At 45.0% G+C, this 17,353-nt stretch overlaps 3 protein-coding genes across 3 annotated transcripts; 1 reads left to right on the top strand and 2 right to left on the bottom strand.

Annotated features, from left to right (window-relative positions):
* Positions 1-2,089: 2,089 nt before the first annotated feature.
* On the bottom strand, positions 2,090-10,739 carry LOC139365011 (interferon-stimulated 20 kDa exonuclease-like 2). Its single transcript, XM_071102317.1, has 4 exons — positions 10,663-10,739; positions 9,302-10,186; positions 2,874-3,074; positions 2,090-2,720 (listed from the first exon to the last, which is right to left on the bottom strand). Exons 2-4 carry the CDS (start codon positions 9,998-10,000, stop codon positions 2,619-2,621), a joined length of 1,002 nt encoding a protein of 333 aa, XP_070958418.1. The 5' UTR covers positions 10,001-10,186; positions 10,663-10,739; the 3' UTR covers positions 2,090-2,618.
* LOC139365002 (methyltransferase-like protein 25B) lies at positions 10,715-15,178 on the top strand. The gene is made up of 8 exons (XM_071102307.1): positions 10,715-10,974; positions 11,287-11,405; positions 11,503-11,719; positions 11,842-11,904; positions 12,025-12,162; positions 12,323-13,233; positions 13,498-13,682; positions 13,818-15,178. Exons 1-8 carry the CDS (start codon positions 10,870-10,872, stop codon positions 13,931-13,933), a joined length of 1,854 nt encoding a protein of 617 aa, XP_070958408.1. The 5' UTR covers positions 10,715-10,869; the 3' UTR covers positions 13,934-15,178.
* A 1,274-nt stretch (positions 15,179-16,452) lies between these two features.
* On the bottom strand, positions 16,453-17,179 carry LOC139380560 (protein S100-A1). The gene is made up of 2 exons (XM_071123327.1): positions 17,039-17,179; positions 16,453-16,602 (listed from the first exon to the last, which is right to left on the bottom strand). The coding sequence occupies exons 1-2, from the start codon at positions 17,177-17,179 to the stop codon at positions 16,453-16,455; spliced, it is 291 nt and encodes a 96-aa protein (XP_070979428.1).
* Positions 17,180-17,353: the final 174 nt, after the last annotated feature.

The raw sequence follows: 17,353 nt of genomic DNA, 5'->3' as shown, positions 1-17,353 counted from the left end.
TGCTCAACCTGTCGACATGAAAGGCCAAACAAAGTGTCACAATCACATTGCTTTGAGTTCCATTTGGATGCTTATGCAATTCCAGTTCCCAATTTAACTAAATCTCTATGGTTTCATCAAGACCTGTATTGGATTACTTGCACAACAATATTAGTGTGTGGAGGAACTATTTGTCCTTTCACAGCTATCAGAGTTAACCCAGTTTCCTATAAGTCAAACACATGATACAGGTTGAAAGTACGTGGGAAACGATTATGTACAGATTTCCAACTAGACACAAAGCAGGACCTTGCTTTCTCGTGGACAGGCTGCAGAGTCAGAGTGGTGATTCATGTCTGCTATGCTCACCACTTGTGGACAGAGGGTGGATGCTGGCCACCCACAGAGGTTTTAATGGCCCAACAGTATAAACAGACAGAAGTTAGAAAAGTGGGTGTAGCATAGTAGTAGTGCTGAGCAAGAGGTCTTGGTAAGAGGCGAGGGTGAATACCGCTTTGTTCATAGCCTTGCTCAGCTGACAGTCGCGGCCGAGTGGCGGGCTGTGGAGGAATCTAACATATAGGCATGGTGCGGGACGGTCAACATGGGTGCTGGGAAGCCAGTGGAACGGACGCCGCTGTTGGACTGCAGGCCCAGAGGCATGGATATGATGGTAGGCTGGCTCAGAGAGAGTCGCCCAATATTTTCGCCATGCACTTCCCACCCCCAGTCTAGTTCATTATTGGTTATTGCCACCATCCATGTCAATGTTATAAATTGATAATGTTGTGAGGGCCAAAACATCATTGTAGAAAACACATGTATGTTACAACTAACTTGCTCTGGACATACTTTCATTCCAGGCAACATTGCCCAATTCATTCAGCTATATCCCTTCATGGCACAAAGACATGCATTCCACCTGCGATTAAATCTGATCACTGACCTGATTGTTCCACTGCTATAATACTTTACTGCCTTTTCAAATCAACATTAATGAGAACTTGTTTGGCTCATCTCTCAGGCTGCAAACCTCTTCCGCTGTGTCACTGATGAATGCATTGGTAGAAGGTCATCTCTCAACCTTACGCAATGACTTCTCTGCACGGCACCTACAGGCATTTTGTGGCAGAATTTAGAGCTCAGGCTTCTCTGCCATTTGTAAAGGTCCACTCTGCGGTGCCTACACAAGTGGGAGTGGAGTTAAAAGTAAATATGCATGAGACAATTTATTCCTTGACATGAAATGGTAAAAACCATCTGACAAGAGGAAACGATGGAAAGCTCCAACAAGTCAAAAAAAGTGTGAAATGAATTGTCTTTTAATCTCAGTGGATAGTTGTGAAGAGTCAAGATGTCCGTCCAGATAAAACAAGGGTCCACATAACCAGTGAATGGATGGCAGCCGGGAAGACTGGCATAGAGTGGCGTGCCCTCTCAGAATCACTGATACATTCTGGAGAGAAGGTGTAATGTCCTGGATTTAGCCATCAGGAGCTCTGGCACCAGCGATACCGTGGTTTTCAGTTGCCTGCTCAGTCAATAGAGGTTAGGCCAAGGCTGACATGAGAAGAACAGAACGGTTCTCTTTGAATACCTAGCATAGGTCTTCACAGAAGGAGGGGGAAAACAGAACAGCCAAAGGCAGTAGCACAGTTCACACCCTGACCAAGGCAGGAGAAGATACAACAGGGGCCTCGCCTCTCTTTATGGGTCCCACAGCACTGAAGTCCACAGTCAGCTCCAACGGATGCAAACAACAGCAACATGAATCAATGGGATTTCTAGTTTAAATCTTCTTTAGTTTTGACACAAATGCTTTTAATTGAGTATTGTCATTAAGCTAATGCGTCGCTAAATTATCCACTGAAAAGAAACTGGACGACAATGCATGATGTCTGTTTAATGACTACTGGGGCTGTAGTCTAATCACACCAGTCTGGCTGGCACTGTTGTGTTGAATGGTGTCTTGGTAACAGTTGTGTCAATAGGACCACAGTCTACTTTCACAAGAACCCCTCAGGAAAGATTCTAGAAATATCAAGTCCCTGGACAGACATACAATTGCCTCTGTGTAATGGTTATTATCAATAAGTAATGTAGGCTTAAAAAGTTTGCAATGGTCATTTATTTCTTTTTCCCCCTCATGTTTGCCATTACAATGCTTGTTTAAATTTAATCATTATACTGCAGTTGCATTAAAATCGATTTTACTTCCACCTGTCAAAATGAACGTGTACTGAAATACTGTATGTTAACAATTGAATATATAAAATTAGAAGTGTCTGAACAAATAACTCTAGACAATTCAAAGCAAAAAAAAATGTATCACAGTACTGTATTAGGAATTCTTTGATTAAACCGAGAAAATAGACTGCACCCTTGTGGCAGAGGACTGTCAGCTTGTGGCATAGGTTATCCACCACAAAATAAACAACTGCAACCCTGAAGGCAACTGTTTTTTTTGTGTGTTTTTTTTACAGAAGTAGAAAAAGAGGCAAAAGTGGCTGAGGTGAGAAGTGGAAGACCTGATAGTGATTTCTGAATGTTAAAATTATGTTAAACATGATACGTCCATACCATCGCTTAACACGTTCACCAGGTCAGTCAAAACAGGCTTTCACTGGCTTTTTAAAAATTTATTTGGAGGCTAAGGTCCTCTCCCACTCCACCTCCACAACTTTGTACAGTTCCATGGTGGCTTTGGCGTCCTCCACAGACGAGTGCCCCTTCTTCCCAGTCTGAGAACACAAGGGGAATTCCTTGTTACTACAAATAACATAAGCTATACAATAAGAGGTTTATTAGCTTACTACTTTTCGAGAACAACCCAGACTGAATCACTGTAGATTATATTCAAATCAATCCCGTTTCAATCAGAAGTCTCTTCTTACCTGGATGTTGCGGTTGAACAGGGCCTTGGTGAGTCTTTTCAGTGAGGCAACATCTTTCTCTGGAAAGCCAGCCTTCTGGTTGAGGAGAGGAATGCGGGAGGTGTCCCGCGTTAAGACAGCAGGATGACTGTAACTTAGGGACTTGAAGTCATTGTGGACAGCATGCCCTATCACCACCTTTCCTGCAAGGATCTTCAGAATCTATAGGAGGGGGGAATACAAATAAGAGATCAAATGATATCATGGTCATGTTCAGTAAAGGTCCAAATAGAATCGATTAAGGGGCAATTCCACAGTAACGGATTTACTCTCACATTTTCAAGTGAAAAACTATGCCAAACAATATCCATTGATTTCAAAGTTGAACAAACCATACAACCAATGTTCCATCAATTTTTTTTAATCACTGAGCAAATTTCAGGTCTGCTGAGTGCAAACCTGAACGTTGTGAAAATTCAGTGCAACTTCCGGTGTACGTTTACTGTGAACACTGATGCTGTACCCACTTTAGGTAAGTTTAAACAGTGGTCAAGTAGGCTACTGTGAGTATTTGATCATAATGTAGTTCTACTAGAGTGGCCAACTATCAAAAACAACAGGCCAATGTGTGGGTTCAATGTAGGCCTACATTACAAGACTTTTGAAAAAAACATGCAGGGCTTGACATTAACCTGTTAATCCACTTGACCTTCAGACAAGGTGACTAAAATTATATTGTTTGATGCAAGAAACAACTTTACAAAATAAAATGCATAATTATTCCGAAAGCATTATTACAGAGAATCAAATTATGCTACCCTCTGCCTATTGGCTACTTAGTTTATTCAAGCCCGTCTCAAAATACAACACTGCCCCTTTAAGACAAAAAAAAAAAAAGAAGCTCTTTACCTGACTCTCTTTTCAAAAGAAAATACTCATGTTTGTGTGTCTTCTATGCAGCAATAAATCCCCCATTGCTGACTACAAATTATCAATAATTGGGCTAGTAACTCACTAACTAGCAAAGGATATGAACAAATATGCACGCCACTACATGTCACTCTCGCTTTGATCTCAAAACAAGCGCATCTACTCATCCTGTAAAAACAAAGGTTACGCATGTAACCATGGTTATGTGAGCTATTGGTATAACTCTGCAGCGGAGGGATACATTTGAGGTGAGGATTTACAGATTTACTCCCTTGATTGAACACCTGTGTCATGGCTGGGGTCCGCCCATATATATAGACCCCATGGCCGCGACAAGTTCTCTACATCATTTTTAAGTGCCTATAGCACCGTTTAAGTGCCTCTAGCGTCACATAACTGTGGTTACATACGCAACTTCATTATGTTTCACTATATTGGATCACTCAAATATATTGGCATACACATACCAGATTAGTCAGGGCTAGAGGGACCGTGTCCGCTCCACAAAGGCAACCAGTGCCCTCACAGGGCACAGCATGCCAGAGGGAGGCCCAGAATCCCCTGCAACTGCCGGGGGGGGGGGGGGGGGGGGGGGGGGGGGTCGTAAGCAGACAGGATAAAAGGGATGTTCACATGCCTGTCTGACAGAACCGTCGGGAGGAATGGAGGGTTGGGGCGGAGTGATATTCTCCTCCCCCCTGGGTCAATCCGCCACTCAGAACTTACCGAAAGAGCATGGAGGTGTTTTAGGGAGGTAGACTCCAACGGTTCGAAAGGTGGCTTTGCCAAAGCTGCCAAGACCACATCCAGATCGCCATTGAGCGGGTCCTAGCTGGACGCAGGTAACAAACCACCTTCATAAACCTGTAGACCAAGGGATGGCGCCCCACTGGCCTGTCCATCCACCCCACATGGCAGGCAGATATAGCAGCCAAGTACCCACTCAGTGTAGAGGCTGTCAAGCCCTCATCCAAGCGAGACTGCAGGTATTGGAGGACATTCTGCACCGCGCATTACTCGGGCACAACCTCAATACCATGGCACTAAGAGCAGAACAACCGCCAACGCAACTGGTATGCTGCGGTTGTAGCCGGCGCCCTTGCGCTCTGCATGGTGTTCATTACACCCTCCTGTAGTCTTAACATGGATCATTGGTGCCGTTCAGTGGCCAAGCCCACAGACCAAGGCAGTGCGGCCATAGGATGCCACAGAGATCCCCCAGCCTGAGACAGCAAGTCCGTTCTCGGGGGAAGTTGCCAGAATGTCCTAGACAACAGGGACAGGAGAAGGCTGAACTAGGGTCATCTGGGCCAGTATGGGACCACCAGAAGCAGACGATGCTCTGCCATCCTGGTCCTGTCCAGCATAGCCTGGATCAGAGGAAAAGGGGGGCTCCAGCTCTGGTCAATCGTGAGCCAGAGCATCCAAGCCCAGAGGCCCTGGTGGCACCGACATGGAGTACCACAGGGGGAAGTGTGCATTCTCCAGGGAGGCAAACAGGTCCACATGCGCCCTCCCGAACTTGCCCCACAGGTGCTGCACCACCTGGGGATGTAGACGCCAGTCCCAAGGTGGCGGACCCTCCTTTGAGAGCATATCCGCTGCCACACTCAGGATGTCAGGTACGTGTGCTGCGCGTAGAGACGCTAGACAGCCCTGAGCCCAGAGAAGGAGCTCCCGCGCTATAAGTTTGAGGCAGTGGGACCTCAGTCCACCCTGATGGTTGATGTAAGCCACCACTGTGGTGTTGTCCGTTCTCACCAGGACGTCTTCCTTTCAGATGTGTAAGGAAAGACCGCAGGGCCAGCAGTACAGCTCAGAGCTCTACTGTATTGATGTGCCTGCTGCTCCAAGGGGGTAGCCAACAGCCGCTGGCCGACCTGCCCTTGGTCACAACCCCCCAGCCAATCTGGGAGGCGTCGGTGTTGACCAGCTCCCGGCGACACATCCTCAGCATCTCCACCCCACCTGAGAGAAAGGAGCGTAAGGAACAATGCCCTGAGGCCCGCAGCTGGCAGTGACGGTGGTGCTTTGGGTGCAGCCGGTGGACGTTGAACCACTATTGAAAAGGCCAGAGATGGAGCAGGCCCAGGGGAATCAGCAACAAGGACACCGTCAGCAAGCCCAACGGACGTTGGCAGGTCAGGGCGGACACCACCCGCCTCTGCAGAAAGTGGCCAAGGCAAGATGGATCGCCTGAACCCTTCTCGTGGGCAGGCGTGATCTCATGAGGACTCAGTCCAGTTCCATGCCAATGAAGGCCCCCCTCTGGGTGAGCGTCAGATGACTCTTCTTGCCGTTTACAGTAATGCCCAGCCTGCCGATGTGGGTCAGGAGCATGTCTGTCTGGCAGGACCTGGGTCCTGGTCAGGGCACAAATCAGCCAATCATCCAGGCAATAGAGGATCAACAATCCTCGGGATGTGTGAGGTGGCAGGACAGCGTCCATGCACTTTGTGAAAGTGTAGGGTGCCAAGGAGAGCCCGAAAGGAAGAACCATGAATTTGTAAGCTGTACCTTCAAAAGTTAATCGGAGGTACTGCCAATGAGCTGGGTGACTAGGAACATGGAAGTACGTATCCCTCACGTTCAGCGCCACAAACCATTGGTCCCTGGACATGGCCTGCAACACGGTGACGCCATAGGTCCTGAAGGACGGGGGCCGGCACCGGAATCAGTGCTCCTTGAGCATTGTGGTAACACCCAGGGGGACTCCACACCCTCCTCCCACTTCACCCTTTGAGACCTGGAGAAGCGCCATGGCCGGGGAAGGGTGTATCAGGGGTCCTGCCGGGGCCCGCCTCTCCTCTGATGCCATGAGCACCTGGGTCGTGCAGTGGCACGAGTGAGTAGGCTCCTCATAGCCTCTCGAGTTGCTGGGGGCGATGAAGCCCTGCTGGTGGCTTCTGATGGCCTGTCAGCCCCGCTCACGGTGGTGAACAGTGCCAGCATTGTCCCCCGGGAACAGCTTATCACTGGCCAACAGGGAACAGCTGTTGCCGCCAGCGAAGCCATCAACCTCCTGACGCAGAGCATGTGCTCTCCGTTCAAGGTGGTCCCAGCTCTACCTGCGGTGGCTCTGGCCACGCTTCCTGGGAGGGGTACTGGGCCCAGACTAACAGCTTGCTGTCGCACCACTCCTGGGGGGAAGCTTGTCCCCAGCCTGAGCCCAAGCCTGGCCGACCCACTCGCGCATGGCCTCCAATCGCCAGGCGCAGGCGTTCTGAGAACACCACACAAAACAGGCATCCAGTAGGGCGCTCCACCGCCCTCTCCGCGTGGCTCAAACCCAGACAGTGCATACACGAGGTATGCGGATCCCCAGGGGGGTGGCACCATCACACCTGTCACAAAGATAAGCCATAAGCTCAGCCAATCCAACAAGTCCACTGACACCCTGGGAGAGCTACAGTGGGGCAAAAAACGATTTAGTTAGCCACCAATTGTGCAAGTTCTCCCACTTAAAAAGATGAGGCCTGTAATTTATCATAGGTACACTTCAACTTCCATTTCCTAATATTTGCTCCCACAGTTGATTTCTTCAAACCAAGCTGCTTACCTATTGCAGATTCAGTCTTCCCAGCCTGGTGCAGGTCTACAATTTTGTTTCTGGTGTCCTTTGACAGCTCTTTGGTCTTGGCCATAGTGGAGTTTGGAGTGTGACTGTTTGAGGATGTGGACAGGTGTCTTTTATACTGATAACAAGTTCAAACAGTTGCCATTAATACAGGTAACAAGTGGAGGACAGAGGGCCTCTTAAAGAAGAAGTTACAGGTCTGTGAGAGCCAGAAATCTTGCTTGTTTGTAGGTGACCAAATACTTATTTTCCACCATAATTTGCAAATAAAATCATTAAAAATCCTACAATTTGATTTTCTGGATTTTTTTCCCTCATTTTGTCTGTCATAGTTGAAGTGTACCTATGACGACAATTACAGGCCTCTCATCTTTTTAAGTGGGAGAACTTGCACAATTGGTGGCTGACTAAATACTTTTTTGCCCCACTGTATGTTGTGACCCGCTTGGAGGAATAGGAACCCTGTGAGGGATAAATTACCCAGTACCTCTGCAAACACAGGGGAAGACTCCTGTGGTAAAAACAGGCAGACAAAAAAAAAAAAAACAGCAACCTGGTAATGGATTGATTTATTTTACTCCAACATTACCTACCGGTTTAATATTCAAGCAGTAAAAACAGCACCATATAGAGTAACACCCGTTAAGGAACCCAAAGTTAATGTCTCAACGTAGTTTTCCATAATACTCGCACTCTGCAGCGGAAAGAACAAGAAGAAAACCCTGTAAGATAATTAAGAGGCGCGGGGATCACCATGAAAAAAAGCTACTCACAACACACACATTGTACAAGTCAGTCGGCAAGTTGTGTAAGGTAAATTACAGTTTGTGGCAGCAAGAGCCACCAATATATTAATGCACACGGAGTCGTAGTGCTAACGAAACACAAGCACGACAAACCACGGGCAGAAGATACAGATCAACCGCGAGTGGAGCACTCAAGAGGGTCTGGCCATGTCGCCAGCTGCTCCAGGCTGCAAACAGCCAGTGAGTATACTTCCACGCAAGATATTACACTTACCAAGCGAACTTCAGCAAGTTTGTACCTCAAACCATACGGACATCCGCCGAGAAAATGAAAGACAACATGTTGCGGCCATGGGGTCTATATATAGGGGCGGACCCCAGCCGTGACACAGGTGTACACCGGAGAAAATCTGTAAATCCTCACCTCGGATGTAATCCCTCCGCCACGGAGTGATACCAATATATTGGAGTGACCCAATATAGTGAAACATAACAGTCCAGTTCAAAATGAATGACCACCGCTTCATGGTGAGAGAGAGTGAGGCTTATCCAGACTGTTTTAACACTTTGTGACTTATGATTTCCCATTGTAGCCAATTCAGTTGCAGTAATTCCGTAACTGATTTGCTGAGTAATTACGTTAACCATTTGGTAACAGAATTATGAGTTTGAATCACTTAATTCATAAACAATATTTATGTCAGTAAAATCACTAACGTATTGGTAGGTCTACCATTACTTGTTACTACTGTGAACTTTCATTATCCTCCTTCCTCATGAGGGAGAGAAGTTTGAAAATATTTTAAACATGTGGGCTTTGGTAATGGAATTACAAGGCAATATTTATTAAACTTACAGGAGGTAAACAACTTACCCAAAACTAAATATAAGTGTTGATATTAATTGGCAGGGGTCTTTACATGACTATGTTTTGATGTATTTCTGATGCGTTTTAAATACATTTTTTGGAATATGTTTTCTAAGGCCCCTTTTCCACCTGTTTATCCAGAAATCAAAGCCTTTGCTAATATCACATTTTCAAGATAGAAAATGGTTGAAAAATGTATCTATGCCTTCAAAATATAGACTCTGCTTTCATTTGACACCGAATTTGTTATGCTCATAGGTCCTTTTCGGTGAAAAAAACAAACATTTTTCATCCTCCTTCGAACATTCTCCTCAGGGAGGCTTCTTACCTCCTTCCTGGCATGTTGAAATGGCATGGCTTTGACCAGTTGATGCCAGGAGATGCCACTCCAACGAGTCCGGTAGTCAGTGACTGCGTTGGTGGGCTTGATGTACCTGTCATACACCACGTCTCCATCATAGGAGACAATACTGCATCGTGCTAGCTCACTGTTGCGACCCTTGGGGCCCGTGCCAACCATCTCACAGTCCATGGCAAGGTACTTCAGGGGGTTACAAAAGGGGGCTGACCCTCTTGGGACAGGGGCGCAGTGGGCAACAGTCCTGGTGGGTGGGGGTTGGTGCCCCGGGGTGATAGTTGAAGTGGATTGCTCAGGATTGGTAGAATTCTTCACAGTAATGGTCAAGGATGTTGAGCTGCTTGTGGATGATGCAGGCTTGGAAGCAACACCTCTGCCATGCTCTGAACTGGGTATGTGATTTGAACTTTTACTGTGAGTATTCTGAGTGTGAGCAGAGCTTTTGTTGTGTGCAGCATTTGGTTGAGATGGCCGATTGGCCCAGGGAGGCGGGCCCTGATGTTTATTCCCCTGTCTATGATTGTGCTGGTTCTGCTTCTTGTTGAGGTAACTCTTTTTCTCCAAGAGTCGCCGCCTGTCGTTGAATGCCTTGTGTTTGTTGCTTCCCGATGAGTCCTTACAGGGCCCTCTGCTGCCAGAACAGTCCAGGTTTAACATCATGTCCGACATCTTGGAGGGGAATCTTCCTCAGCTGGGACTAGGTTTGTTCTTGGACTAAAACTGTTGACGTCCCACTCCCTCCAACTGGACATAAAGGCCTTCACTGCTGTGCAAAATTAGGTTCAAATATTTGTTTTAATCAAATGTCATTCTGACCCAATTGTCATGACGTCAATTGAAGCGGTATTGTGATACCTGGACAAAAAGAAAATATATTTATGTTAACAAATCAGCTGGTATGTCTGAAATTGTGGGAAAACATTCTAGTCATGACAAACAAAGAAGTTTGTCGCCGTTTATATAATCTAGCTAGTTTGGTACTAGCTTAGCTTGAAACACATTGAGGCCACGTAACTAACTAGCCACAATTAACTTTAGGTATTTTCGAAAATTATGTGTAATCCGTGAGGTGTAAATGTTAGTTGTCAGGATATTACAATAGAACATACGGCTTAGGCGAGCTAGCATTGGGCCCTTGGCTAGCTTGCTATAAAGCTACAGTAATACTAGCTAGCTCTGATGCTAAACTACCCGAAACAGTAACTCGAACATAGGAATTCAACTTTATTCTCCAGACAGACTAATTTAACTGTATGTCTAAACTTATATTGTGTCCTGATAATATGGTGCACAAATCAGCGTTATACAACAAATTACACATATACACCGACCTATAAACATAGCACCATGCTTCCGACATCCTTAACAGCCAAACAATCGACTACTTCCGGTTCAGAGGTCGTGTTGTGAGGAAGAGCTACAAACACACACTTCTTATCGTCGTTATATAAAACTCTTTCACTCGGTTGTAATAGTGTATTGTTGAAATGTTTAATGTTCACAATTTATAATCGGTCAGTTGCCGATTTGACGGTCGAATGATGTGCTCACCGACACTTTCAGCAGAGCAGCAAAGAGAGTTGGCAAGAAATCTTACATATTTTCTGTCGACATACAAACACATCTCCGATTCCTTCATAATTGTACGTAGCAAACAACTCATTATATTTCTCTGTTTTCTAAGTTACGCTGCTGCAGATTTTTATAATGTTATTTGATTATAAGATGATCACGTCCTCTGCTCCAGGTTGAAGTTTCCCCTACAGATCTAGGAATAACTTCCCCTCCCTCAATCCTGACCTAAACCATTATTACTGACCAAAAGTCAGCGTCTAGAGGCAACTTCACCTACACGCTCCCATGAAGCTTGATCCCTGGATCAAAGGGCCCCTGAATCGATTTCTCTAGCTACTCTTCAATTAATGTGTTATTGATCATGTTTTCTCCTACCATAGGAATTCTTCAGTGAGGATCTATGGGCTACATTGCCTACCAGATGGCAACAGATCCTCTGTGACCTGTCACCGCCACAAATAGCTGACCTCCTATTGGACAGATTGAATGTGAATAGAAGGTATTCAGTCATACCAGTGTATTTGTTCAATTTGAATTTGATTCTACATCATAACACAGTTTGAAATAACTTGTACAATTTAACTTTTTTATTTCAGCTACTCTTGTGTATGGCCTCTTTCACTATTGGCTTTCCGGGCCACCGCGCATGCCCTGACGTTCCCCAGGACACCCCAGGGCAAGCGGAGACATGAAGTGGGCATGCTGAAGCCAGAGGAGTTCTTGGAGAACAAGAGTCAGAGCTCACTGCTGGGACACATATTTAGGAAACATGTGAAACCCAAGAAGCAGCATGAGATCCGGAGTCTGGGAACGGTAAAGATGTGCATACTCATTTGCATAAATATGGATGTGCATACTGCTTTTTTATATATGCTGCTGATTCAAATAAGCATTTCAGTTGTTGTTGATACTGATCTGTTCATCTCTCTCCACAGTTGGTGAAGCAGCTTTGTGACCTGACAGACTGCAATAGTGTGGTGGATGTGGGTTCTGGACAGGTAACCTAATATTCAGTCTTGTTAATAGACCTAGGTGTCACACAATATTACTTTTTGTAATCTGCCTAACAATGAGATTTGTCACGGTACATGATTGTGTATCCCTACTGGTCTCCCTAGGGCCATTTGACTCGTTTCTTGTCTTTTGGGCTTGGTCTGTCTGTGACTGGAATTGAGGCTAATCCCACTCTAGTTTCCATGGCATCCAAATATGATGGACAGCTTCTGTGGACGCTGGAGAAGGAGCGGCAGAGGAAGGTAATGCACCAGGACGCTCAGTAAAGTGCAAAAAAGGCACAGCTGATTGGCTCAGACTAGGCATTTTTTGTAAAACCAGAGTTATTAAGAAATTAGGTGAATATTGCTAATATGCAATGTAATGAAGAATTAAATATTTATACTACTCTTACTCTTTTAGAATGGACCTCCGATCTCTAGATCTGGCCCCTCACCCTGCCATGTGGCTGGCTGGGTCAACCCCAAAGCATCATGGAAAGACTTCGTCAAGCAGGTAGGAAATGGCAAATGTGTCTGTGAGGATCGGACCGCTCCGGCTGGATCCAGTAAGAAGAGACAGCGGGAGTCCATGTCAGAAGCTGATCAGCAACATGGTCACGGAGACCAGCCTGTGTTGACTGCAGAATCAGAATTTCTGGGTTGTTCAGACAATGGCCAGGCTGCATCCCCACTCAAGAATAATGACAATACATGTACAAACTCTTTTACTAGTGTAAAACATGAACCCCGGTCTAGCTCACTCTTGTTTCCAAAACGTCTCTGCAAGACTGAAGCCGGGCAAGGCCCATATGTCCACCCACTCTGCCAAGAGAGTTCATCCACAGAAGTTGTTGTCTGCCCTGTAGAAGAGGGGCAGGAATGTCCAGATTTTATCCTAACGGGCCTCCATGCCTGCGGGGACCTCAGTGCCACCCTCCTTCGCCACTTTGTCAGCTGCCCTCACGTTCGTGGCATCACCTCCGTGGCTTGCTGCTACATGAAGATCACCACCAGTGAGAACCCCAACCCCACTGGCCTCATAGCCCCTCCCCTATCCCCTTTGCCCACCAGTGAGGCTTCTCACTCAGAGTTTGGCTACCCAATGAGCTCCTGGGTGCAGGGGTTGCCGGGACACCAGCTGTCCTATAAGGCGCGGGAGGGGGCGTGTCACGCCATAGAGGACTACATGCACAGGCTGCGGGAGGAGAGTGGGTTGCTAAGGATGCACTGTTATCGGGCAACCCTAGAGACAGTTATCAGGGAGGCGAAGCCAGAGCTGCGCAGGCCGGGAGTCCAGGCAATAAAGAAAGCACATCTACTACCCTTTACAGAGTGAGTGTTTACCCAAGTTTGTATCCATACCTCTTCAGTCTATCATTAGGCAGCAGCTTTCACTGTATGTTAGGATGAAAACTTAAGAAATTCATACTTTGCATATGTCTCAGAAACTATTTGGTATTATCCTTGTGTATAAGGAGAATTTTTATGATCACATTTAGGAATTCAATATCTGCGTTCTCTCTATATCGCTTTTAGGTCAAACATGATCATCTATCTTATATATACCCTTGACCCCCTCTCACCATGTACCCACAGGTATGCCCGTCTGGGTCTGCCCCGCGTTGGCCTGCCCCCTGACCTGCCCCTGGACACCTGCAGAGTGGGGGCCATGCTGAGGCAGGAGGGTCGTGTGGTGGTCTACTTCAGCCTGGCTCTACTACTGGCACCGGTGGTGGAGACACTGGTGCTGCTGGACAGGATGCTATACCTGCAGGAGAAAGGTGAGGAAATGTACAGAGACTGTGTATTATCAGATCTTAATGTATACTGATATTGTATCTGGATTCCATACATCTTTTCTTGTGGGCCCAGTGCTAACAGTAAAGGTGTTATTTGTTATTGCTTGATTGTTGTAGGTATAAAGAGTCAGCTGGTGCCACTCTTTGACCCTGCGTTCTCTCCCCGAAACCTGGTACTGATGGCTTTGAAGCAGCCGACAAGGGACAAAGAGACTGAGTGCACCCTTCCGTAACCAAGGACACCTCTAGAACTGTGTGTTGTGTTCAGAGTTTACACCCTTACTCATTGGTGCTCAAGGACTTGAGTGTAAGTTTAGAAGTGAGTAGCTGTCTGAATATCCATACTAGCGTACTACATACTTCAACTGTATACTCTGTACTCATTGTCACAAACTATTTTGCACGTACTGTCTGAATAGAATAGTAATGGAGTTATAGTTGTCTTGATGTCCTTTGGGTTGTGAACCATTCTTGGTACACATGGGAAACGTGTGGAAAACCCAGCAGCGTTGCAGTTCTTGACACAAACCTGTGCACTTGGCATCTACTACCATACCCTGTTCAAAGGCACTTAAATCTGGTTTTCGTTTCATTAACATATTTAGTCAAACCCAAGTGCATATATAAATGAAATCAAATACCCTAGTACACACACAAACTTTTCAAATGTTCAAATCGACAAAAAAAACGTAGTCGGGTGCATCGCAAATTCAAAACTGCTGGACAACAACATAAAACTAAAGCACTGATAATTGGGAATGACCGAACACTTTAATGAGAACAGAAATCCACTTTGGGTAAAAAAATAATAATTCAAAAGATGTAGCCTATGACGCTACACTCATGATCACTTTAAAGAGAACAAAAAACTACTTGGCCAACATTACATTTGAACACCACTGCAGAAGCGTTGCTATTCAGCATCTTCCTAATTAAGTTGTTTAATTTTGTTAGGCCCTAGTTCTAAGTAGCCAATCACTCGCAGCCCCCCTCTTCCAATGCATTGTGGGAAAATGTGCATTGAATTCTACTAGATGAGCTGAATGAGTAACATTTAAACCATACTTGATATTTGAAAATTGTATACTATAAAACTTAGTTTTCCCATACTGAGAATGCATCATGCAAAATTGCATTGTTTCATGTTATTGGTTCATTTTGGTAGCACATCCCCATATCTGGTTGTCAAAGCTGAAATAAGGATATCTGGCTATTTAAAGTATACTTGATTTTCAAAATGTTGCATACTATAAAACCTTTTTTTGCATAATCAAAATATTTAGGATGCAAGTATTGGTATTCAGACATGGCCAGAGTCAAATTACTATTTCATCACAGAATGTGGAAAGAAGTGAAGGGCACGCAACCATAAACAATGCAATTGCTTTTTCATATTCATGTCTGGACAAACTTGCTTTAATGGAATGTGCCCCTTTTTCAAATTGTGTAAATGAATAAAGACTAGTATTTAAACTTCACCAGATGAATCGTTATTTTCCAAAGCCTGTTTCCAGTAGTCATTGTTCATGAATTTTTTTCGGGATTGACACATTTGTCACGGACACTCAAAAATCGACCTGTAGTTTTGAAGGATTAGTCCAACGTAGCCAATGTATTTCACACAGCAGCCATACATGAAACCCCTGACCTGTTGCTCAGTGCACGCTCATTTTAAGCCGGCAAGCTCTAGACGTCTCAACCTTATCCACAGACCTTGTTTGTTGGTGCAGGGTGGTGCTATTGTTCGATTTATTCCACCCGCTAGAGTTACACCAAGTACATCGTGATCAGCCACATTTTATAAGAACAGTCGCCACATACCATTGGTCGTATCCTACTTGTGTCCATGACTCATGACCACAAATGTGCCATATAGACAGTATCTTGATGTACCTCTATTGAACCAAAAAAATAGTTTGAATTTTACAGTCTGCACCACGTGACAGTTTGTTACAGGGTGTGTTTAACACATGACTGAAGCATCCCGACTTAGGCCTCAGACGCCAGTATTAAGTTGTCAGACTGCAGTGTTCTGTTGCTGCCAACGCATCGTCACACACAAGTTAGATTTATAGCAAGCCTTGCATGTAATTAAGATTGGCTGGCTGCATTCTAATCAGTATCACCAGTCTGCTGTGTGGGAACTTGGAAATTGGTTTAGAACCGTTTGTTTTTAGCCAAACAGAAGGAGTTAGGTATTTCAGTGGAAATCCTTCACTATAATGTTGGGTGCAGTTTGCCATGTTTAAGCATAGGTAGCAGACCAGGGGCCAGATGAAGAGTCTCAGTACAAGTGCTGTTCTAGGATCAGGCCTCTACTGTCCATGTAATCTTAGTCATTGTGATCTAAAAGGCATAACTGATCCTAAATCAGCACTCCTGAGAATTTATTTATACCGCCCCATATTCCACATGCAAAAGACATGTACCGGTAATGTGCATTCAAGTTTACGATGAGCTGAGTTTAACATATTTAGACAGCAATCACCTTTATTGAGCTGAGCAGAATGTTAACTACTAGTGCAATGAGAGTGATAGTACACTGAAAGTGGTCAGTCCATTGCAGGATTCTCTACAGCGGCAATCATTTTACAACAGTCAAAAGAGCCTTTGTTAGAAATAACCATTATGTGACAATATTGAAACCTTTGCTGGTTTCTGTCAAAGTATTTAAAAAAATTAAAGCATACATGTTTGTTTTATTAACAAGGAATAATGAGTAGAAAGCCGAGGTCACAGACTGTTTCCAAACTCATTCATTCAGGCTCTCTACAAAGAACTCGTTACAGGCCACGGTCAGCGCAGCAACCAAGATGACAAACTCCTGAAAGTCCACTTCGCCATCTTTGTTTTCATCCAGATCACTCATGATCTTCTCTACTACCATAGGGTCCTTACTTGCCTGAGGGAGAAGAGTAGGAATGGTTAATGAAATGTAGGTCCAGACCAGAAGCAGCCGCATGACTCTTGGAACAGTTGTAGATATGAAATAATTGGAATAGGCAATACACAGAAAATTGCACAAAGCCAATCAGATGGAAAGATCGATGTCATGCCATATTGTTATACCTGTCAAATAATTTCAGATTTAATTAATGTCTAGGTGATAAGCGTTGTTTCTAGGCAAGGCCATAGATTTAAATTATTCTAGTAGAATATGTCTTGAAGGTGATGGGTCCCACAACTGTTCAATAAATCAAGACTTCCCCAATACTTGTTTGTATGACTTGCTTTGGGGCAGTTCATTTTGTTTATGTCCATAAAAATGTAATTGATCAGAATGTCATATTGAAACCACACATATCCCTCCCCTCGACAGCATTAGGAATCAAACTCACCGCCAGGAAGTCACTCAGTTCGCCCTGTAACAGATTCTTCAGCTCAACTTTGCTCAGCTTGTACTTGTCCCCTTCTTTTGAGGAGTATGAGTGGAACACTCGAATTAGCCCCTCCATTGCACTCTCGAGTTTGGAACCCATTTTACAGCACTGTGGATACCTAAAAAAAGGGATGGGTCAATCCATGACAATGTATAAGCTGTATGGACAATTAGATTTTACAGTAGAAGTCAATTTGCATGAAGTGAACCCCTTACTGGTTCCTGTTTATTTGAACACATTTGTCTGTGTAGACTATTGTAAACTGTATGCAAA

The sequence above is a fragment of the Oncorhynchus clarkii genome, chromosome 2, assembly GCF_045791955.1.
Source record: "Oncorhynchus clarkii lewisi isolate Uvic-CL-2024 chromosome 2, UVic_Ocla_1.0, whole genome shotgun sequence".
Lineage (NCBI taxonomy): Eukaryota > Metazoa > Chordata > Actinopteri > Salmoniformes > Salmonidae > Oncorhynchus > Oncorhynchus clarkii.
Note: the sequence above shows the minus strand (reverse complement) of the source record. Positions and strands in the feature narration are given on the sequence as shown.

Coding starts and splice junctions, on each gene's coding strand:
- LOC139365002 (XM_071102307.1), top strand. CDS start 10,870: ATGATGTGCTCACCGACACTTTCAGCAGAGCAGCAAAGAGAGTTGGCA. Junction 12,163..12,322: donor AGAAGGAGCGGCAGAGGAAG/GTAATGCACCAG, acceptor TTACTCTTTTAG/AATGGACCTCCGATCTCTAG. Junction 13,234..13,497: donor CATCTACTACCCTTTACAGA/GTGAGTGTTTAC, acceptor ATGTACCCACAG/GTATGCCCGTCTGGGTCTGC.
- LOC139380560 (XM_071123327.1), bottom strand. CDS start 17,179: ATGGGTTCCAAACTCGAGAGTGCAATGGAGGGGCTAATTCGAGTGTTC. Junction 16,603..17,038: donor AACTGAGTGACTTCCTGGCG/GTGAGTTTGATT, acceptor CTTCTCCCTCAG/GCAAGTAAGGACCCTATGGT.
- LOC139365011 (XM_071102317.1), bottom strand. CDS start 10,000: ATGTCGGACATGATGTTAAACCTGGACTGTTCTGGCAGCAGAGGGCCC. Junction 3,075..9,301: donor TTCAACATGCCAGGAAGGAG/GTAAGAAGCCTC, acceptor CCCCTCCTATAG/ATTCTGAAGATCCTTGCAGG. Junction 2,721..2,873: donor TGTTCAACCGCAACATCCAG/GTAAGAAGAGAC, acceptor TTGTGTTCTCAG/ACTGGGAAGAAGGGGCACTC.